Source organism: Venturia canescens, chromosome 2 (assembly GCF_019457755.1).
Source record: "Venturia canescens isolate UGA chromosome 2, ASM1945775v1, whole genome shotgun sequence".
Taxonomy (NCBI): domain Eukaryota; kingdom Metazoa; phylum Arthropoda; class Insecta; order Hymenoptera; family Ichneumonidae; genus Venturia; species Venturia canescens.
Window position 1 is genome coordinate 5,179,469 of NC_057422.1, and position 23,745 is coordinate 5,203,213.

A 23,745-nucleotide genomic window follows, 5' to 3' on the forward strand; every position below is an offset into this window, starting at 1 on the left:
TTTATTTACATCTCTGAATCGCAGGGGGGTATGAGCCTGTTGGTGGGATGAACAACGAATCCGGAGATAAAATTGAGCAACTGGAAAGCATCGTGAATCGATAGATTTTTTATGAAATTTCATAATCCTTGAAAGCTCGTTACTACCGAATGAACAAGTAGCAAAGTGAATTATAGAAAGATTGAAAAAAAAAAAAAAAAAAAAAATGTTAAGCAAAATGGGAATAGGATTAATGGATCGTCTGACGACTTTCGAACCGAGTTGCTTCGAGTACTACGATCATCCAACCCCTTTTGGGGGTCTTTTGATGCGGTCGAAACGATCGACGACGAACTATGCGCTATCAAATTCATCGAGCAATTATTCAAATATGAGTTACGAGTACTGGGACAGCGATGAGGAATCGGGCTGCAACGCGGTGTTCTTTTTGCTCGATTTTTTTCATGCTTACTACATTCCTTTTATCATATTATTGGGTTTCGTTGGTAACTTATTATCGTGCGTGGTTTTTCTGAATACGCATTTAAAGATGCGGAGTTCGAGCTATTATCTGGCCGCGTTGGCGACTGCAGATTTTGGATTTTTGGTAGCTCTCCTTTGCGTGTGGCTCAACGGCGCAGTTGGGTGGCGAGTTTTCAACAAGGACGGTTGGTGCGAGATACTTGTGTACATAAGCGCCGTTTGTAGCTCGCTCAGCGTATGGCTCATCGTGGCGTTTACGGTTGAAAGATTCATAGCCGTACAATACCCACTTCACCGACCGCACATGTGTACAATAGCGCGAGCAAAAACGATCGTACTTGCTCTCGTTGTCGCCGCTTTCACTCTTCACTCTTACGCATTTTTTACCGCTGGCGTTGTGCATAAGGACGGCCACGATATTTGCGACCTTAAGATCGAATGGTGGGAAGTTATGAGAATAATAAGTATCATCGACAGCATAGCCAGCCTCATCGTTCCTCTCGTACTCATCGTTACTATGAATACTATGATAACGAGAAATCTACTCAGCTTCAGCAGAAGATTTAGACACTCCCCGGAAGAATCGAATCATTGTCCGAGTCGCGACAGATCTGACTCTAATCTCAATCGAATGCCGGTAAGCATATAAATTTAAGGGGTATACCCTAATTAAACGAGCAAAAAATTGACTATTTTCACGATTTTTTTTTCACTGAGATAAATTATAAATGTGGATATAAAAAGTGTTAGGCCTAAAGAACACACTCTTAAGATACAGAAAAAGAAATTTTTCATGTTTACTTTACTCAGTTTTCGTATAGATAAATGGGGGAGAAGACAAGTCCAAAAAAAGATGGGTGCGTGCGCTGTTGATAAAATCTCTGGAATGGATGATCGGAGAAAAAAAAAGAAAAGTGGTTTTAGGTTCAATAGGTAAATGGCTATAGCGCGTATCAAATGATTTTTTATTTTTTCAAAAATGACAAAATGCCGGCCATTTTTCCAAAAATTACTAAAAGGCACGTCTTTTTTCATCGTTTTTTGCAAAAAAAAAATAATTCCGCTCAAAATTTCAAAATTCGTAGTTCGGCAAAATTTTGGTAAGGATCAGCCCAATAGTTTCGAAGATTTTATCAACGAGCCGTCCAAAAGTGTAATTTTGAGAAAAACGCGTTTAAACAAAAGCAGGTACGCGATACCGCACTGGGCGGTGCGTATCAGCTCGCTCAGATAGCCAAGTAAACGTCGCTCAAAAGTACACTTGGACTGGTCAGATCTTTATTAAATTTTAGTATGATACTTTTAAATGTGTGTACTTTCGAAAAGTGCAATTAAAAAAAAATCGATTCTATGAAAATTCTCATTAGGCTAGACCCCTTAATTAGTTCAAGCACGTTTTCGCACGAATTCGTACGAAAACGTGTTTCAAGAGGTTCTAACAGTCGAAAAAGCACGTTGCCTTTATCCACAGCACAATGTATTCAGATATACAAAAGGGATCCCGTACGAGAGTTTAGTCACTTTAACAATTAACAGCTGAGTGGAACCAGTGATACGTGACACTGGAACTAATGTTGTGTGCAGTCTGAGGGTGCGAAACGTCGTTCACGGGTAGTCGATTGATCCTTCAAAGGCAAGAAAGCATTCGGCGGTCGGAGGGACGAGTGATTCAAGAATTGAAAGATTAAAACTTCCAACGATTGTTGTGATTGGAGCATTTTCGTTATGCTTTATCGAGAAATTTTGTGGATTCGACTATTCATTCTATTTCTATATCCATCATTAGTTTATTTAGTGAATGAGAAAGTTGTTAAGGATTGTTGACCGAAAGATTCCCATGGATTCCCTTCATTAGGGGTAAGATTCGAAATGCACTCAATGCATTTGAGTAAATTGCACTCGAACATGAATTGCACAATAACCGATTGCAGAGGCGCCTCATTCAGCACCTAGAATAATCATCTTACCACGATTTCTTATGAATGGAAGACGAAAGTCAGCGAATGTCTTTGCTGGGAACAATTTTCTATTAAGGGCCTCGTTACGTGGTAGATATACGTCAAAACCCTACTGTATATTAATCCGATTTCATAGGAAACAACATTACGCTAACACGACTTGTTCCGTACATCCACGCAGTTGGTTCATGTGAATTAATATTATTTTGTCTTGAGATGTCGAACAGCAGTTTGAATTTTCCTTTATGAGCACATTCCACTATATGATATGAAAGGAAAATGTGAAAAAAAAATTTCATATTCCGTCGTTATATAAAATACGTACTGTATAATAAATAAATAAATCGTCTATTAAAATAATATTTGAATGTAATAAAATGATATTCTCATAACGTGAATATTGCCGGGAGCTAAGGATCTGAAGAGGTGCTTTCCATTATTGCGAAATTGGATTTAAAATTGCGTGGCGTACAAAAGAGTAATAAACATATTATAAAAACGGCTCACATTGCATTAGAAAAAATGCATCGTTCAAGCGATCCTGAAAGATTTTGTTTGCCATATTATCATATAGAAATTTTCTCGAATCAATATACGTATGGATGCTTTTGGAGGTTGGAACAGAGTTTACGCTCATTTTTCGAGCATAAATATATCGTCAGTGTTCCAAATCGTTGATCCACTGCTCCCGAAAGTATTTTTGGATTGCTTGTAAACAGAACATCTTATGCAAGCCTGATTCATTCATCTATGCAAGACTAAAGCATTTTGTAGAGAGAGTTGAAGCATAGCACCGATATTTAGTTCGATTCGATGCTTCACTCTAAAATCTATTTATAAGTTTTGTCTTTTTGCACCGTGAACTCCGTGCCATGCTTTTGAACCCATCCAAGTACTGTCTCCGGCCAGATGCCATTTTTTATAACCCTCTCATACGTACCACATAATGTTCGAAGACTGTGACAGGCACTCGTCGCTTCCCGATATCCAGTAAAAACCTGGGAATGCCATTAATAAAAGGCTGAAATGGTCCCGTAGAGGCTTTTCATGCGAGCATATATACTCTTGGATAAGTTCAAACGTCGTGAAATTTCTCTCGAAAGATGACGTAAAGTTAGTTCGTTATTCAGAAAAAAAATACGAACCAACCAGGTAAATTTTGTATAGTTTTATTGTATCGTTATAAAATGAAAACGCACTTTTATGTTCTCGTGCTTTCGATGATTTCTCGTAATCTGGGCAATAAGCTACATGAGCGAGGATTGAGATGAAGGTGACTGAATGCAATGCAATGCTTAAGCCAATGTTACGAAGGTGATGAATTGTGCCTCAAAACTACCAATCAACTGATCTTTCTATGATTATCGAATGATTATATTATTTTATGTAATATTATTACAATTTCAAGTCCATTTCAAGTCGATATTTGTTTGATTGAATGCTAATGGAAATTCATACCCTAGAGTGCTAATCTGTCTGTCGCAACGATAAAGCAAAGCTTCATTCGATGTTACGCAGACTGACACGAAATTACGTCCAATCATCAAAATGTTAGCTCGGGATCAGGAGTTTGCAGCAGCAGTAACAGAAGCAGCTGGATTACGAGTCTACGTACAGGAATTTAAAACTTCATATCTATTGATAAATCAATTGCATTTCAAATAGCATTGAATCGTGAAAATTTAATTCCAGGAACAGAATGGTTATGAAGCACACGGAAGTTTGTTTTCGTCAAAGAAATTAAAGTTGCCGAGAGAACGGAGCTAACAGAAACGAGGGAAAACATTAAAAACGGCGAGAAGAAACTTTCTGGAGAAATTCAGCACACCGATCTTCCAATCGACTGTACAACTTTCCTATCTTATCGATTTTTTTTGTTGAAGGATTTGCAAGCTTTTTATATCAACATACTTTTTCTCCCCTTTTCAAGACGGGAATAGTTTTCTGATCAATCATTTTTCCTGTCTATGCGATCACAAAGACGATAACACCAATAAAATGCCACTAAATTGTGTCGGAACCCCAATTTCTTCCCTTTGATTACAAAAATAACGCGATTAAGCACCAGAGTCCCTAATTGCCGTGGTAATATGTTATTACCACCTTAAAAAACAAGTTGTTTATGGACGCACGTGTCGCGCCTACGCCATGGTGTGCCTGTTTTAAGGTTATTCATTTGGAATTTCCGGCACGTGGATGCGATGGTGCGTAGAAGGACGCATCACACGAGCCGGCAAGACCTTCTAGTACGAAATCATCTCCCCTAAACAAGTATCTTACCCGCTCATAAAAAAAATTCAAATCATCTGCATGCATAATATTATGAAGCCTTGTGGAGAGGTGTCAAAAAGCTGAAATAGCTCCTTAATAAGTGATGCCTCGTACTTGCTTCACCAAATTTTATGAGTCAATGATTTTTATATTAAGGAGGCTCGGTCGCGAATACCTACGCAACAGAAAAAAACAATTTTTTAATATCTTATAGTTAGATTATCAATAATGACATGTGCAAAATGAGTTTCGGTACAAAAGTCTAAATATTAAGAAATTGATCAAATTTGGTGATAATGTTCTTCAACATCAAGTGCGAAAACACAAATTTTTTCAAAATTTTCTTCTACTTAGTTATCGAGTAATTATGCATTAAAGCAGTTTTCTTATGCCCGGAATGTATACCTATATATATGGAAACGCTATGCTTATACACGTCAACTTTAGTGATCGATTACTCGATAACTGTGTAGAAGAAAAATTTTAAAAAATTTGTATTGTCAAATTTGGCACTAAAGAATATGTTCACCAAATTTTATAAAATTCTGAACTTTTTGAAATTTTTTATGCTTTTAGCATGGTTTAGCATGGCAACATTGTATCGCCTGTACTGAAACTCCTTAAGAACGAAAAAAATAGTGAAAGTTAGGATTTTTAACACGGGTCTTATGGAAGAGTCACTCTCAAAACGCGTGTTCTAAGAGATATATATGCACTTACGCAACAGAAATAAACAAAAAAAATAGAGTATTGTTCTCCAAATCGTAAGGATTCAGAATATATCAAAAAAGTTTGGAGTTATCCACCTATCTAAAAAGGTATTGACTGTTAAAATGTCTACAAACTCGATGTTCTGAGACGTTTCGTGACGGTGAGACGATTCCGCAACGTCGCAGAAATCAGATGTTCAGCACAGCGCTGAAGCGCATGCGCGATATTTGAAGCATCGACTGTCTAACCTGAAATTTGTGAAAAACACACGGACGTCCGGGCGTGTGTATACGCGTACATAGAGGTTAAAAAACGAATTAATTGTATAAAAACGTCAAGTTTTAACGATTAACACAATTTATATACTTATTTTCCAACAATAATAAATAATGTTATATATCACAGGTAATGAGACTGAAAAAAATCGTAATAGATCGTTGAGTATTTCTGTATGAAATCAAGTCATTTTCAGCTGTTGAATTATTTTCTCTATATTTCGACGTTGTCACTTTTTTGTGAGCAGGATCGTAACGTCAAACTGTACCTTTTTTTCTGTTCTTTTTTTTATTGATGTGTGACTGATTATTTCTATTTTAAATGATTAATAATCGTTTTATAATGCATTGTGGTAATGCAAATATGCGCATTTAAAAGAAAACGGGGTGCCCCGTTCATGCACCCACAGAACCCGGCTCTACGCGACCGAGTTTCCTTAATGAAGTAATCGACTCATACATTTCATTCCAGTTTTATGACGTTCAGAGAAATGTTTTTTCACCTTCCTTTTAAAGGGATCACCTCGCGTGGTCGCCGGATTTTTTGGGGTTTTTTCACGATTTTTTTGCGGCGAGAAAAAAAATTTAGACTTTTGAAATTAGAAGGGTTTATTTATTAGTATTTCAACTCTATGATGGAATTTTTTAACTCTCATATCTCGGGTTAATTCAGTGTAAAACTACTCTATAGAAACCCACATGTTTCACCATGGTCTTCACGATTCCGGGGAATCGGTTTATCTCAGATCAAAAAACCAAAGGACGTTTTGATTTGTAAAGCAGCGGCCTGGACTAAAATCATACAGAAATTTAAAAATTAAAGGGTGGTTGAGCTATGAAACATTTTTGAAAATTGAGATCAGGTGTTCAAAGCGCGAAAATCCCTCAATTTTTAATATTTATGTATGATTTTAGTTCACACGATAGTCACTGCTTTATACAAATCAAAACGCTCTTTGGTTTTTCGATTTCATATATAAGCCGAACCCCCGGAATCATGGAAACCATGGAGAAACATGTGGGTTCCTGTGGCTTAGTTTTACACCGAATTAACTCGAGATATCAGAATTAAAAAATTCTATCATAAAATCGAAATACCAATAAATAAATCCTTAAATCTCAAAAGTCTATGTTTTTTTCCTCGCCGCAAAAAATTCGCGAAAAAACCCTAGCTGCCACACGGGGTGACCCCCTTAAGATCTGCCCAATGCTACAACCGTAAAAATCTACTTGGAAATGGAACGATTGGCCCCAAATGAATTGGGCTTCAAAAATATAACTGATGATTCACTATTCCAGTCAAAAACTAAAGCTGTCGTTTTATACCAGAGACTCTAGTTTCATTGTTTCGCATTACTATACACGAAATATCCTTGAATTTATGGAATCGGAATTAACATCAGCTTCGCATTACCGCTACAATCGCAGCGGTACAATTTTCACCTCCGACAGGGTGAGAAGTTAACGGGAAGTCGTTATAATTGAATATTTCTGAAACACCGGAACCGAACGAGCATTAAACCGGAACGAGCATTAAATAGGAACCGATGCCTATTAAAATACAAAACTTTAGCGGGCTTCGGTAGGTTTTCACTAAACTGTAAAAATACTGAACTGTAGCGAGCGTTCTTTAGCTCGAATACGGACTAGCGCCACTGCTGCAATCTCATTTCATTTTCGCTCTTTCTTCTTTCTTCTCCTTTTGCTGTTGTCGACAGTTTCTCGCCCGAAGTTTCGCGCTCGGGTATCCCGAAGACCAATATTGTTCGGTTAATTCGTTTTATTTCCTGGTATGACATATAACGTGGCAAGTCGGATCCATTCCATTTCGATATCACTATATAAAACTCAGTCCTTATCCCGATCTAATTTTTAACGCATCATTACCAAAGGCACCTTAAACGTGAATTTACATGACTTTTAATTTGAGAAAAGAGCAGGTCAAAATCGCTCGAATTTCATTAGTCCATGTGGGTTTTTCAGTGGTTTTTAAGCTGCTGTTAATATTTTAAGGATCTGCCATCCGGATGACGGTCGAGCGAAGTATGAGACAAAGCACTGGGTCGGTATTTTGAATCTCCACCTTATAACGTACCACCCTCGACGAGATGCCACTTTGAGCCGAGTTGCGGTTACGTTTCCTAATTATAATATCACACTGTCATCAACTTTCTTGAGACACATTCTCTTGTTATCTCAGGAGACTTCAATGTCTTATGAAACTCCAGTTGATGCCATTAACCTCGGGGAAACTTTATGAGAAAAATACGTTTCACGTGTTAACTCTATTCGCTAAATTAATAATAAATAAGTGATTTTATAAAAAACTTGAAATCACAATAATTATAACAATTTTATAATAGAGGAAGCAATTCTGTATGGAAAATTATAAAGAAGTTTGTTCGTGAAAAGAAAAATTTGATTTTTACAATTTCAACTTCAAACGGTGATAGCACCAAAACGGTTGCTTCGAGCTAAATGTTCATTAGGACTTTTTTTTGTAAGGGAATCGATTTTCTATAAAAACATATTCTTGTGGTTTTTCCTAGAGAGTCATGATACGATGATTAGAGGTCTCATTAGTTTCCTGGTTTATTTTTATGGAAAATCTTCAAACGCGATGCGCCCTTCGAAATAATTTTTCGGTGAGCTCTGCTGTTGGGGATCTTTTTTTCACCCTAATTCGACTTTCTCCGCTGAATCTAGAGGAAAAAAAATATCGATTTTTTTCCGCACACCCTAATGAACACTAATAGCTTGATCAGGTAAATCTATTATTGGATTCAATTTTGTTATATCGATATGGAAATTCTACTAAGCTTTTCCATTCAAAAAATGGTCAATGTCGCTCCGGTCCTTCCCCTCAATTCGGCTTGCGTACGAACATCAAACTTCACCGTGCGTGCTAATCAATCGGCTAGTGTTTCTTTCCGAATTTCAAAAAGCGAAAGAAACAACGAGTCGTGGGAGCTTTGGAACATCGAAAGTAGGGAGCGTCCATGGAATGTACGGTTTCGCAAGCACCATTTTTCATCCTCGGATCATTGCTGCGAGTCCCAAAGGGCGTGGTATTGACATCGGTGATATGTGTATGTATTAAATACTAGAAAGCAGTAACGTAAAGTTTCTACCGATATGGATCAATCGATTGGCCATACTGACATGGAAAATAAACTTTTTACTATTTCTTCCGAACTGATAAAGCTATTTTCAAATGACTCCGGTGAACGATATTCATCGATCAAGTTTCGAATAAAACGATTTTTTTCCAAATCGAAGAATATTCAGGAATTCCTGTTCGTTTTCTCGGGGCAGTTATAATAATAAAGTGCAGGCTCGTATTAACAATTACTTTGATAGACGAGCGATTTGTCAAATGTAGCGATGGATATAGATTATCGGAACTTCATCGCTTTTTAGTCTCGGTCAGCGTGTTCCATCGACTACCTTTGAAATTCTGGTTACAGTGAAATCTCCTACTCAGGCCGTTCGTGCGTGATTGATTAAATAGTTTCTATAGTCATTTCAGGGACATCTGCGTCCCTGTTCCTCCATATGCCTCGAAAATTAATCGGATATCGTGGACACATGTGACCTTTATGGGTTTTCCCATTGTTTACAGCATTCGAGATTTGAGCCTGACTAATAATGCGCTGTGGAAAAGGACCATTTAGTCAGCATGAAACTAAAATTAAAGCACAATAACTTTATTCGTTATTTTTCTATCGTTCGAATATTTTCTTATTTTCCGCAAGAAAGGAGGACGTGATATAACGGTAACAATTTGATTTTAGAGCGGAAGTAGCAGCAACAACGGAGTTGTCAACATACCGATGGGTATTATCGGAGCCCGCAAACAGCTCTCGCAACAATCATTCCAGTCTTCAAAGAACAACCATTCTCGAAATCAGCCATCGCCTGGAACACCGATCCCTTCGACACCCAGAAATGCTCAACAAGTACCGGAAATATCCATGAGATGTATACGTGAGTTTATTTTTATGCTGTGAATATTATTCACTTTCCCCTCGTTCCATAAAATCAGATTACATTTCACCCCAGTAAATACGATTGCAATTTTTTATAGGAATACCCACTGCAAAGTAATCATTGGAAGATTCAACTGAAATTGATTTCTGTTTGTTATTTTTAGACATTAGATCCTCGTCGAGAAATCTCGTCTCGACTAGAAATCAGCAGAGCATTACGAAAATGTTACTCCTCATCAGCACTGTTTTCATTCTGCTCAATTTGCCAAGGTATATTAAAAAGAAAAACAAAATCCTTTTTCCGAGCCCCTCTTACTTTCGTATCGATGTACGTGGGCAGTCATGGTTGCCGGAAAAAATATGCTACCTTAATTTGCATAGTGAACTGGGGTTGATGTCTTCGCGACCGGATATTGGAAAAACACGCGTGGTGTTATTTACCTCCGAATAAACGTTGTCCATTAGAGTTCTAACGAAGACCAATTATTACGTTCCCTCGATTGGAAAACGTTTCGTTGAATACTCAATTGATGGGCATGAATCTGGTGATTCGAACTTTGATATTTTTGTTCACTCGCAGGAAATTATCGATTTTTATGTAACGAAAATATTTTTCGATTCGTTTTTACCGTTACGAAGAGTCGAAAATAGTATGTAATAGTAGTAATATAGTAGTTTATTTCCAAAAGTATACCCTTCCGGGTTTTTACAAATATCCCCTCTTACATACTAAGTGTCCTTATCTTTTTCTTTACTTTCTCTCCCTCAATTGCTTTCTTTGTTTACATGTTTTCGCATCATCCATTCGTACCCTCTCACAAACTCGCACAACTCTTTAATCATCTCTCCTTTTAGCGCTCTGTTAATTTTTCCTTCTACTTCTTCCCCCGCCGCTTTCTCGAGCCATCCTTCCAGCTCACCTACCAATACGTGTTCCATTTCAACATGGTCGTCTTTGCATTTACAAATTTGCGCTAGAGTCTCCTCCTCCCTTCCACATTTTCTGCATTTGCTTTCTCTGTAACCTTTGGCCTCTTCCCTTCCTATATTCCCACACCTCATCCTTGCCCATGCTTCTTTCAATTCAATTCGTGTGTCTTTCCTTTCCCAATACTCTTCCATTCCCAATCTCTCTTTTCTGTTTTTGTATTCACTGTTGTATCCCGATTTTTCCATCTTTTCCCAATTTAGTTGTATCTCCTGATCCGTCTTCACTTGCGTTACCCTTTCTATTATATTCTCCACCCCTGCTGCATCCCCGTCTCTAATCTTTTGCCATATTTGCCCCTCTCCTACTTCTTCCATTGCTTTCTTTATCTCTTTTCCCCATTTTGAAGGATTTCCATTCAGAACTCCCCTCACTTCCTCCTTTAAACATTTTTTCGGCCATCGGTCTTCGTCCATTTTCATGATTTGTACTATGTACTTTGCTGCCCTCTTCCACATTTGAACTGCTATTGACTGTTCAAATGACATTAGACTGTTCAGTTTTGCTCTTTCCTCGATCCCCCATACCGCCGTTTGGATTTTATTTAAGTTTGCCCTCGTGTGTTTTTCGTAGGTATTTCCTTGCGGAAACCACACTCTCAAATATTTATATTCTTTTACGATCTCCAGATTTTTCCCTTTATATTTCCATCCTTGTCCCGCTTTCTTTCTTCCTCCTTTTTTGAACACTATTACTTTCGTTTTATCTATGTTAACCGTTAATCGATTCTTTTCCACATATTTCTCTAGCGTTGTGGAAAATAGTATTTTTAATGTAAAAACACTCATATTTGACGTACTAAAAATTCGTTTACAAATGAAACCTCTCAAAATGTGAGCGTACATTTTTTCCGTGGGAAATAAGGGGGCACAACGATTGTAAACATGAAATTAAGTAAATTATCAGATTGAAAAGTTGTTTCGTTATCGACTAATATCAATACAATGACGTATTTTTTTTTCTGTAGTTACGTGATACGACTCTGCGTATTTTTCTTCACATTGGCGCGCAAGGAAACTCCGGCATTGCTATGGTGTTTGCAACAATTTTTTATGCTCTTATACTACACAAACTTCAGCATTAATTTTCTACTTTACGCCATGTGTGGAATTACGTTTCGTCGATGTTTGGATCAACTGTTACGCAAAACATTCAAGAGCATTACCAGGTATCATTGCAACTCTCAGAGATACACATAAACGTGTTGCCTATGAACTGTCGACAAACCGATCTTTAAAACATTAAACCTATGACGGAGTTGATAATATCAAATATCGATGTATGTTATTATTACGTCCGTGTATACAATGACAGGATTGCCACGATGAGTGAATTTGATTGCTCTATTCAAAAGGCATTGTGGCCACAAGAGAAGTAAGGGAGAGGGCACAGGGTACGTAAAATTTCGAATTTTCAAGAGCAAACTTCGTTTTGAATTTTTAAGTCTTAAAATGATCACACAATCTTGTGTGAATAAAATGTGGAAAATGATTTCAATCAAAATTAGCACTGCTCGTATTAAGAAGCTGTTGAAACAATCGATGTCAAAGCAGTGTAAAATCAACACGAACTGTGGACTGTTTTGTTATGATATTTTGACGAGATGTAGTTATCGGAAAGACAATACTTTCGGTGACCAATCGAGCGTGGCCAGTCGCCGTGGTTACCATCTAATCTTAAGATATCCCTGTACGTTATACATTCGGCGTTTACAAATTAAATTAAAAATGTTCGCTCTTGGGGAGATCGAGAATTTGAAAATTTTGTGGAAGAAAAAATAATTTCCAGTGTCCCCGAGTTGCTCTGATTTTTATGTCCATTTATAAATGCAATCTTAGATTCCATTTTTTTGAGCTTAAATTGCTTACTAATGTAAGACAATGAAAGTTATATTTTTTGGGTATTTGATCATTGTTGTCAAAATTATTGATAAAATCAAGAAACGCTTTAGTTAAACGGTCCAATGTAAGCTCAAGTTATCGAAATTAATCGAACTTTGATATGATCTTTAAAGTTGAAATAGCTGGTCGTAAACTTCAAAAAGTGATGATCTCTGATTGCAGATACCTCGGAAAGAAGATTAGAAGAGTTTCGGAAAGTTCATGAATTTCTAAAGACTGATGGAAAAGGATAGCCGGATGAAATCAAAGCTCATACTTAATACCGAGGAAAAACATTTCCATTCATTGACCCTCGTACGTTGAGTCTGTGTACGTCTCGGTCATGATATTGTATATATAAATATATTCATATAAGCCAGTTGGAGCAGTTATCAACTTTATGTTTAGCAATTTACAATAAATCGCTTTGAAAACGTAGAGTAGAATGGCAAACTTTTTTTAATTATTTTTTTTTGTCAGAAACAGTGCCATCTCGTTGCATATATATTTGTACATAAATTTTACTATTTTAAATTATTATATTAAATTTTTAATATTGTTTTGTCTAGATTTATGTAAATTAATATAAATTTTGGGACACACTGGCTCCTAAAAATTTGAAATATTGAAAAAAAAAACAACGTCTTTGAAGTCTCAAGTGCTTACGTCTTAAAGTGTTACGACGTTGGCATGAAAAAATTCAATCAAGCTCAAGTCCAAAATCCAATTTGAGTGATAAAGCCAATCGATAAATCGAAAAGAGGCGTAATTCTGATCGCCCAAAGGAAAAATCAACAATATTGTGTAATTATAAAATGAATTGGCAGTATATTTTATCACTTCGTATCGTGGCTATGATATCTCATAAATTTTTCGACGTCAGGACAAAACAATCGTTGAATGTTGAAAAAATAATAATAATTAAAATATGTCGTGAATCCGAACGACTTAGTGTAATTGCAAACGATTTAAATACGAACCAGCACACAAATCCTAAACATTTTTTTCTGTTTTATTGTTTCGCTGTACACTGACAGCGATGTGGGTGAAATCGAAAATATCAAGTTTCCCTTCTCAAAATTATCTCAAGTTACGAGATATCGAAAATTAATTAACAAAATATGGAGGGATGGACCCGTGTTCCAGCAACTACGAAATTGATCTCACTCGCCCACATGAAATTCGACGAATGTGATGTTAATTTCCTGAAAATATTAACGTTCGTCATGTAATTTTATTTTATTACATTATATTCGATCGGTTGTAGTCCAACGAGCAAGTGCACTCGAATTAATAACATTCAACAAATGCGCAGCATCAGAATGAGTACCGAGTCGTGAGTACTCTTATTTTTGCTGCGTGTCCAATGGACATGAAAAGGCCATGAGTTTGGTTACAGATTCCCTCTTGAATCAACAATTTATACGAGCACTCGAATTATCGTCAGTTCCACTCTGACGCGAGTCCTATGTTGTAAGACATCGAATAAATTCCAATTTTGTCGCTGAGTAGAAGTCGTTAATCACATATCGACACATTTTTAATTCAGTACCATAGATATTTTCGGAAAAAATTAATGAGCATAAAAAAGTGAACTGCTCGATGAAATCTTCTAGAGTATCGTATTTCAGTTTACACACCTGAATTGCATACTTCATCAATTTATTTCTGGAAAACTTGATGTCGTAACGAAACGAGGGTTCAGCTTGCTGAAATTTTGTTGAAAGTGCCATTAACAACAAGGACTAACAATTCTCATAGGTCGACCTTAAACTCCGTGGAAGATAAAACTTTCGAATTTAAATACGTTCTGTTTCCACACCCTACCATATGCCGCCCCCGAATATAAAGAAATTGTATTTTTACCGTGTCTTCTGTCTGGATATTGGAAATCTTTGTCGCACAGAATTTCCATACATTTCGTTTCTGTACCTAAAATAAAGCAAGCAACACGTGGAAATCGTCTGTTTGGGGCTGTTTGACGACGAGAGACCTTAATAAATAAGAAAAAACTAATAATCCTGATGTCGTCACCCACGCGGAAATGAATTTTTTGTCATGCTTTCGATACATTAGTTTGCGAATCGTCTATGTCACGTGGGTGGTAGACACACCTCATGTTCCTCGAAAAACACTATCGAGCTCTACGAGACGTGCCACAATTGCGGTGTAGCAGCTTAGCTCGGCTTCGCTACTTCGCGGATTAACATCGTGTGGCCACGAGTCACCTTCATCAGATGCATTTCGGTTGGAAGCGCAATCAACAAGGAAATAAGTCTTTAGAAAAGCTTTAGACTTTGAACCCATGAGACTTCCTCCGCGCTTTCACGTACTGACGTAAGAACGACGACTTATGTGGTACTTCAAATGAGAGCATCCACGACAGAGCCCCAAAGTAAGCTGAGGGATAATGCAAGAATATTATAGTCTTACGTTAATGTTTGTCCAAACTTCGAGCTCTTTTCTTCGACCTTGAACATGTGCGCGTACACGAAAGTGGTTGTGATCATAAAAGAGGAGAAGTTATGCTAACGACTCAAATAAGTGACTGTTTTCGGAGGCTGGGAAAGTTGAGAATTTTTTTTTGTTGATTCTCTTGTATTTGGGGTTACTAAATAATCATTTTATTAGGTGATATAATTATGATTCGTCGAAAAACTGATGTTTTTTATCAGAAAAAAATGCATCGTCCATTTAATCTTGCCTGTGATGGTTGCTCACTACAAAGTGAGTGTATTTCATGAGAAGCTCCATTTCTGTAACTAACTTGATGGAATTTCAAGTAAATCGTCTTATATATTAAGTCGGAGTCTCCTTCTATGTGCACAATCTTGCGAATGCAATTAGTTTTGCAATCAAACTCTTCCCTTTGATTTTATAAACCGAGGTATTTACAAAGAATTCGTAAGTTAGTTTTTCCCCATTATAAAGATCAAAGGAAAAACCTTCGAGTTGTGACCAATTTAGAAGAAAAATGATCCTCCAGTTATAGTAAAACTAAAGTCCTCATAGAGCTTCGAGCTTTTCAAATTATAGTTGAATGAGCCTCGGACAACGTATCGACACATTTAACGAGAAACATTAACGACTGGACCCTAAGTTCGATTAAATCTTGTACAATAGAAATTTCGAAATTCTTTCCATGCAGCTATGGGCAGGGTCAATGAGACTGAGAGGCGTTCATTAATGCCAGTGATCGTTTTTTTTTCGTGAAATAAAACGCACAAACCTCAAATTTTTACTTTCCAACCCATGTTTGATGAATAATGAACGAAATAATATCGCGAGACGTCGCTTTTCCCATTAGCGCGTGCGAAATCGTAGATAAGATTTTACGTTTAACGTTGCCATGACTCCTACTCACCTGTGGGATCCGACGGAGTTCACAAACTTGCTGTAGCAACACTGGAAGGCTCAAAAGCGTAGCGGCAATTTACGGCAATACGTGTAAGGATTTTGATTTCGAGGATTAAGAAGCAATGATGAGGGTCAAGATCGGGATCGAGATTACGATCAATGTGGAGGTAGAGCAGGTCAGTTGTTAAACTTCGAGATTAATGGAGCGATGGATAGAGAGCGCTAAAGATTTTTTTATCGTATACCGATTTATAGCAAAACTTTGAGATAAATGTCGTAGAGGTGACCACTCTGGACCACACGATGAGAAATGGCTCACAAGCAAGACAAAAGTAGCGAGATCAGATGTATACAGGGAAGTCCGGTTCTTGAGGCTTTTTGCACCAAATTTAGGGGGCGGGGGGAGTGTCCCCAGCATTAATTCGTGGTTAATGGCACTGGCAGTGAATTTTTCTCTCTCTTTCTCCTGTACACCTCTCTAGATAATGGAGGCGGGTGTTTCTATTGTTGGTGAAAATATTATAGCACTCAGAATGCACTGAGAGAAAAATATACTATTTCTAACTATATTTTCACTGTGTAACATCGAAAAAACACAGTCACAGTTACGATAATTCTATGGTAGCATAAATGATGTTTAAATGGTGGGAACAGCAAACAATCACATAAACACACGTTAAGTGAGCATAATTAACGGACTTAGTTCATTTTACCAAAAAAGTTTGTCCTGTATTGCATGATATTTAGATGGAATCTTACAATCAATAAGGTATGAGCTCTTTAGAGCCCGATAGACACCTTTCGCATGTACTCTTTTCTACGGGATTATTCACTATAAAAAGTCACGTTCGAACAAATTAATTTTGCAAAACTAATAGCGAATTCGCTATGAGTAACCCAAAAATCTTGGACATGGTGTGCAACTTATATGTCAACTCTAAAATAATCGTTCTCGTAACAAAATTTAAATATCCTGAAAACTCAACATTTTGTTTAAGCAATTTTACCGTTTATTTAAAGCAAAAGCATCGAGAAGTCGATTTATGCGCTTTATCGTTGGAAAATAATATGATACGGCTTCCGAATCGTGGATTAAACAAAAATGAACCTCAAAAATTGCTACTTTTCTGCTTTATTTTGCAAAAACCCAATAAAACAAGGGTTTCAGTTAAACTTTAATGGCACGATTGAAAAAAGCGACCTAAAAAATAGTCGACAAGGTAGCTTACGAATTTTTCCAATGGCTTTTTCATAGCGAATAATCCCCTAGAAAAGGGTACATGCGAAAGGTTCTTTCGGGCGTTGAAGGGTTAATCGTATATAAGTAGCCATTTTGGTATTTTTTACTAAACGAATACCAATAGGTATTATGCATATGATGAAAGATTGAGAACAAAAAATATGTTTTACCGAACTATATTTGAGTTATCGTACACCATGCGTTTATGGGAATTACTTCTTGCCTGTAATGCTCCGCACACAATATGAGTTATGTTAAATTTTTGACAATACTTAATAGCATTTTTTCAAATAGTTTATTGTTATACACACTATGGAAATGAATGTTCAACTGGACATTGCAATTATAGTCTATTCAACAGCAAAATAGTTATCTCGTCAATATGTTTTAACATCTTTTACCCATTTTACCCATTTTACGATAGTCGTTTAGTAAAACCTACCATGGACGTTGTTCTCTGTGTGAAAGACTTTTTGAGGATAGTAATGATAGCACAAATGAAAGTCTCCAAAAAATTGTAATCTGAGTTCGTTTACGAGAGGCTCTTAGACGACTTGGTTATAATTTTTTTTCATGAAAATCAAATGAGCTCGAAACAGGGACCTTTTTCTTGATCGCAGAATAGACGAAGTCAAGCATTGAAAAAGTTTATGTGCTGACGGTTCATAAGGATGCGAGTTCATGGGTAGACTAGAAGATGTTTAGAGCTGATCCCGGACTGACGAAAATGATAAGTGAATTCTATTCCGCTCCAGTAAAACATGAAGCTTTTCAATTTAACATACGGATATATATTTTTTCAACAATATATTTGGAAATGATCTTAGCATAACTTCATTTTCGTTGGAAACGAGCGTATCGATCTAAAGAATGGTATCTCTAGAGAATTTGGATGTAAGAAATTGAAAAGGAATGAAGACACTTGACAGATTATATTTTTGTACTGTATATACTTATTTTTTCATCGAAAAATGTAAATTTTTTATGACAAATTAGTTGGAGTTTCAGCAAAATTAACAGGATATGGAACGGTTGTCGTTTTTGGGGCTGTGAACCGAATTGTGGAAAATCGAATTGACGCACGCGTTATTAAAATGAACAGACACAATGTTTAGATTTGAAATTTTTGAATTAAATGTAAAATAGTTATAAATATATTCAACTGTTAGTAGAACGATGAAAAAAATCTTCGATGTTTGAAATAATAATATTTATCGTATCTATGGAATGTGATAGTTTGAAAGAAATTTTATTCATGTCTAGCTTGAATTTGTGTCAAACCGATAACAAGGTTCATTAGTGTATATTTATCGAATAAGTAAATCAAATTGTATAATGCATCAAGTATTAGTGTACTCTTCGACAATTGATGTACTTAAGCCTATGGAGCTTTGTATTATTTCGTTAAATGACTTGATACCAGGAACTGTATGCTTCGAACGGTGTGAAATCTCCGTAAGTTAAGATAAAGAAAACCTCAATAAGGTGGAAAGATATTTGACTGACTCATTTATAAGGTTGCTATGTCCATTGTGTTACATTATTCGGTAAACTAATAATAAATAATTTATAAATAAAGTTAGGTCATTATTAGAGAGTAAAAAACGAATAGAGTTGCGTTTTTCTAATTTTACGTATTTTAAGAACATTTTTCGAACTTCAAAATTTGTACGAGCAGCATCGTTGCCAAAAATTAAATCAAATCCTTTTCTTACGAGGGCATGAAATACCAATGTAAGTAACACTTCCTTTCACTACGAAAATAGTTATCAAAAATTTCGATTCAATTCATTCCACGCGACTATTTTTGATCTGGTGCCGGCGAATATTAAAAAAATCCATGGATCAATTCAATTTTTTTTGCACGCGTATTTCCCATTGCAGTGTTTGATAAATGTAAGTCAATAAACTGAGCCTGTTCCTACTGGATTTCAACATTGCATTCCAAAATTGAAGAGCGTTCATACATCAACGATTATATAAAAATAAACAAAAAACGTTCCGAATTTTTTCTCTTTGACGAAATGATAAAAATGTTGGAGCAAAATGACCGGCGGCAATGATAGATGTTATACGTTTCAAAAAATATTACATTTTATTCGAAAAAACTGAAAAAATTGTTTCCTCACGTGAAAACTCATTTCATTAAAACATTTTTTCCTTTTTCCATACAGAATGGTATTATAAAGTCGAATGTACCCTCAATAAAGAATCCTCCAACCAAATCTCGAGTTGTTAATCATACCTGTGAAATGATTTCACTAATACCTGTTGTTATTTTTTTTTTTTTGGAAAATCAAATTCCTTAATGAAGCTAATTGAGGATGGTATTCGATGAGTGACAGTATCAATGATATTTCAGTGATATCATTGATACTCAAATGTATAATGTAACCACAATGATTCGAAGGGTTTTCGCAAAAAAGGTGGGTTACAGATACTTAGCCGAAACTGTTATATCAGCTTCGCGAATAATGTAACCTCCTAACGGTTCAGCAAATTGCATAACACAACAAATTTCGTCAGTTGCCTTGGGTGTTCCTCAGATAGAAAAAACTTTGACGATGGGATATAATGAAAAACGAGTCAGAACACCGTATCGATTGGTTTTGTAATATTTCCTACAAAATCAGCCACACTAAGTTTGCCGATGGAATACACGATGATATTTGTCTCGACCATAATGGATTTATTTAGTATTTCAACCACGACCAGAGAACTCTATCGACTCATCGTCGTTTTGGTATTTTCCTGAGAGAATTCGAGACGTCTGCTCTCTTCTAGATTCAGAAACAATTCGCCGGGGAGCTCGCGAACGAAGGGCAAAAAAGGAGCTAACACCCATTGATGTAATTTGTGCGAAAAAACTCTCTCGTATATACGAGGTGATGGAGGACTTGGAATTCTACTGATAATTTGAAAAATTGGAAAAACACTCTTCCGATGAAATGTGAGCATCAACCGTGCGCTGTAATGTCATTTACTCTGAGTTTTAGGGAAAAGGACATCAAATCTTGCAGGGAAGGAGCTCGAAACATCATTTCTGAAAGGCCTCCTAAGCGCATGTGCTAACTTTTATCTCTCAATATTTCTCCTCGTGCAACAAGCTTCGATTCAGTCTGATTTTATTATTTAAAAAAAATTTTTTTATTTATTCTTGGACGTGACCAGAGAAGCAATCCGATTATCGAATCTCTTGAGCTTTGGTATAAAAATGTTCTTGTCGGCGTAACAGAAATTAGACCACGTTTCATGAGTTCTCGGGTACATATATAATTCCGTCTCGAGTAGATGATGCGATCTCTGATTCAATTGGAAACGAAAAAAGGTTAAGATTGACGTTTTTTATTGTCCATTAAAAGACGGCGGAAAAAGCCTCCAACTCTTTTTTAAAAAAACTCATTTTCGTAGGAAGAGAGATCGAGAAACGTCTTTAAAGGGGGTCGTAAACGTCGTTATATGAAGTACGCTTAAAGCTGAAGTAAAATACTTTATTCATGGAAATTTAGAAGGATTTCATGAGCCCTGGTAAAGTATTAAACGAGCACCAAGATTCTTCCTGAACCTTCAATTTTAAAACAGTATACAAAAAGGATGATAAATAATGTACGTATAGTTTCAGTTTTGAGTTCGAGGTCGAAAGGTCTCCAAATGTTTTCTTACCGGACTTTTGCTTTCAATGACTTGTTGTTGAAAATGTTTTTCATCAATTTTTCAATGGCTATCAGACCCCTCGACATCGTCGAAAGTCGCTCATTTTGAATGCACTGCTGTGTCGTATTTTGTACAAAGAGGATGAACCAATAAAACCACGAAAAGTCCTTCGATGAAGGTGATCACAAAAAAAATCCTTAGTGAAAGTCGTGCTTTTAAGGACGGAAGTAATCCAAAGCTGATTAGATTGAGGGATCGCTGAACCAAAATCACGTTGTTAGAATATACCACAATTAATACTATGGGACTTTTGTTATACAGTGAGAAAAAGAAGATTATTCGACGAGCCAAATGGATTAAAAAAAAAGAAAACTGTTGCGTCAAAACATTTTTTTCTTCAATTTATTTAGTTGATTTCAGCGGATTACTCCGTGTGACAGCCGGATTTTTTGGGGGTTTTTCGCCATTTTTTTGCCACGAGAAAAAGAAGCATAGACTTTTGAAATTTGAATAGTTTTTTTATTTGTACAAAATTTCGATTTTCACAAATGTTTCAAAACACGAAAAACCTTCAATTTTTAATATTTTTGTATGATTTTAGTTCAAGCGATAGCCACTGCTTTACAAATCAAAAAGCTCTTTGGGTTTTTGATCTCAGATAAATCGATCCCCCAGAATCGTGGAGACCATGGAGAAACATATGGGTTTCTATGGAGTAGTTTTACACCGAATTACCCCGAGATATCAGAGTTGAAAAATTCTATTATAGAGTTGAAATACCAATAAATAAACCTTCCAAATTTCAAAAGTCTATGTTTCTGTTTCTCTCACAGCAAAAAAATCGCGAAAAGACCCCAAAAATCCGGCTGCCACACGAGGTAACCCCCTTAACTAAATTATGAATTAAAATCAACTGAGCTACCAGATCTGTATAATTTCATTTGCACTCCTCAAATCATTCATTTGCTTCCGAGGATACTTTTTTGTTACTTAAAAAAAAAAAGTTCGAGGAAATTTAAGATTATCAAAATGAGTTCTTGATAATCGTTAGTATGAATAGCGGAATTATAGAATCTATTAAAATGACATATCGCTGCATGACCATACATTTTTTGATCCTCGTTGAAGTTTAAAAATGGTGTTTTTTGTGATATTATAACGAGCTGCCTCGAGTCAACGTTCGTCACGAGGTTTCTACTCTATGAAATATGTCGACCGAGCCAAGAGTTATGTACGCTAAATCAAATAAAGCTCCCCGGTATGAGCTTTTTTGTTTCAATATATTTTACTTTCGCATTATTAAAAGAAAAATAAAAATTAGAAACTGTATATAGAAGAAAATTGACATTCTCAGTGAATTATTTTTCTAGAAGTGTTGCATTTTTCGTTAAATCGTGAGCATATGGAGCTAGTGTGGAAGTTTATTTTCCCTTGAGACTGAAAACTACGCGTCACACAGCTCATTAGTACACACCGACATTCATTCTCGTCAAGCTAGTAGCGCTTTTCATAATTAGAAAGACAGAAAAATGTCAGCTGAAAAAAATGCTTAAAATTAGTGAAAACTCACTTTGGTTTTACCGGATCCCGTTGGTCCAACCAGCATAAGTCCGTGTCTCACCAAGGTCGTCTCGTACAGCTGTATCACTTTTTTCACGTAAGCTGTAACGAGATTAATAATGCTTTCAATCGATTATTCTGCTGACACAAACGAACGGATTCGATATTCGAATTCTAGCTACGTACTCACCGTTAACATCCTTCAAACCCATTTGCAAAATTGTTTGTCGTATTCCTGCATCAAGAATTCCATAATCCACCGGTACTTCGATGAGCTTTGGAAATAAATCCGAAACGATACCTGTCAAGAAAGGTAACGAGGGGTTTTGATAACTTGTCCTTGCAGGCACTGAGCTCATTCAGTCGGAATTTTAACGTGAAATCGCTGCGAGCCAAAAGGGATCAGGACTTTTGTAAATTTCCCTTGGAAAAGAGTATTTAATACTTTGGACGTGAAAGGAATTACTGTCAGGAAATGTAGAATTATGCCGTGGGCGAAAAGCTACATGCTCGATGAACTATTTTTAAATTGCATCGTTCTGTAACGACCTTTTTCTCTGTTCTCTTTTCGAACAAAAATGTTTACCGCTGATACTCACGACCAAGCTAAATTCCATTGGTATCGTAAATACTGAATTGTAATGCAGGACGTTAATTGGTCAATCAGCATGACGCTAAAAACAAGTTGATTTTTAATTCTTTTTTAAAAACGTTGAAAAGACTCGATCCATGCTTCTGTAGAAAACTCGCTTCATTTCTCGTGCATGTTGAGACGCCAATTAATCTTAAATGTTTTTATGTTGAGCTGAAATTATATTTTTCTGTCACTCTGCACAACGTAATTGTGCGACGTGCAATTTTCAACGCGACTTCCTCGAAGGAAGGGAAAAATATGCTCATGGAAACTTGTACTTTCCTATTTACCAAGTTCTTCATGAAATTAGCGAATAATGAGGCACAGGTTTTGCAATTTCCGTGTTATTCACGGTCAAAACTCTTCCATTCGGATGAACCTCTTTGAAGTTTTGCTCGCGAATTTACAGTTTGTTGAAATGTTATTTTGAAATGGGTAATTCCACGATACGATCGAAAGAGATGAGAAAATTTCTGCGTCACAATTCGAGAATCCAGAACTGGGAAATCCATAGTCGTGGGAGAATAAGTTTGAACAATCTTGCTGCTTTGATGTCTGAGGTACTAAGTTTCTTACCGCTAAATAGCTTCAGATCATCTTTAAGGAACTTTGGTACGTTAACATCGCGTAATGCCCTGAGACATATTTGAGCTTCGTCGAGATGTTTTTGTTCGCGTTTCAAGTTCCCAGCAACCGCGATTACAGTCTTCACCGCTCTCATGCCAAAGTCGTAATGATCCTGTGTGAGAATTTCGAAATAAAATTG

At 36.4% G+C, this 23,745-nt stretch overlaps 2 protein-coding genes across 2 annotated transcripts in view; one reads left to right on the forward strand and one right to left on the reverse strand.

Annotated features, from left to right (window-relative positions):
* The window catches only part of LOC122407198 (dynein axonemal heavy chain 1-like), a 72,284-nt gene that overhangs the window by 40,146 nt on the left and 8,393 nt on the right, over nt 1-23,745 (reverse strand). The window contains exons 14-16 of the mRNA XM_043413245.1: nt 23,556-23,718; nt 22,536-22,646; nt 22,356-22,447 (exon numbers count right to left, since the gene is read on the reverse strand). Coding sequence (XP_043269180.1) covers nt 22,356-22,447; nt 22,536-22,646; nt 23,556-23,718 — 366 coding nt within the window. The remainder of the gene's footprint in view (nt 1-22,355; nt 22,448-22,535; nt 22,647-23,555; nt 23,719-23,745) is intronic.
* On the forward strand, nt 98-19,356 carry LOC122406286 (thyrotropin-releasing hormone receptor-like). Its single transcript, XM_043411679.1, has 5 exons — nt 98-1,099; nt 9,472-9,664; nt 9,831-9,936; nt 11,622-11,822; nt 12,718-19,356. The coding sequence occupies exons 1-5, from the start codon at nt 206-208 to the stop codon at nt 12,758-12,760; spliced, it is 1,437 nt and encodes a 478-aa protein (XP_043267614.1). The 5' UTR covers nt 98-205; the 3' UTR covers nt 12,761-19,356.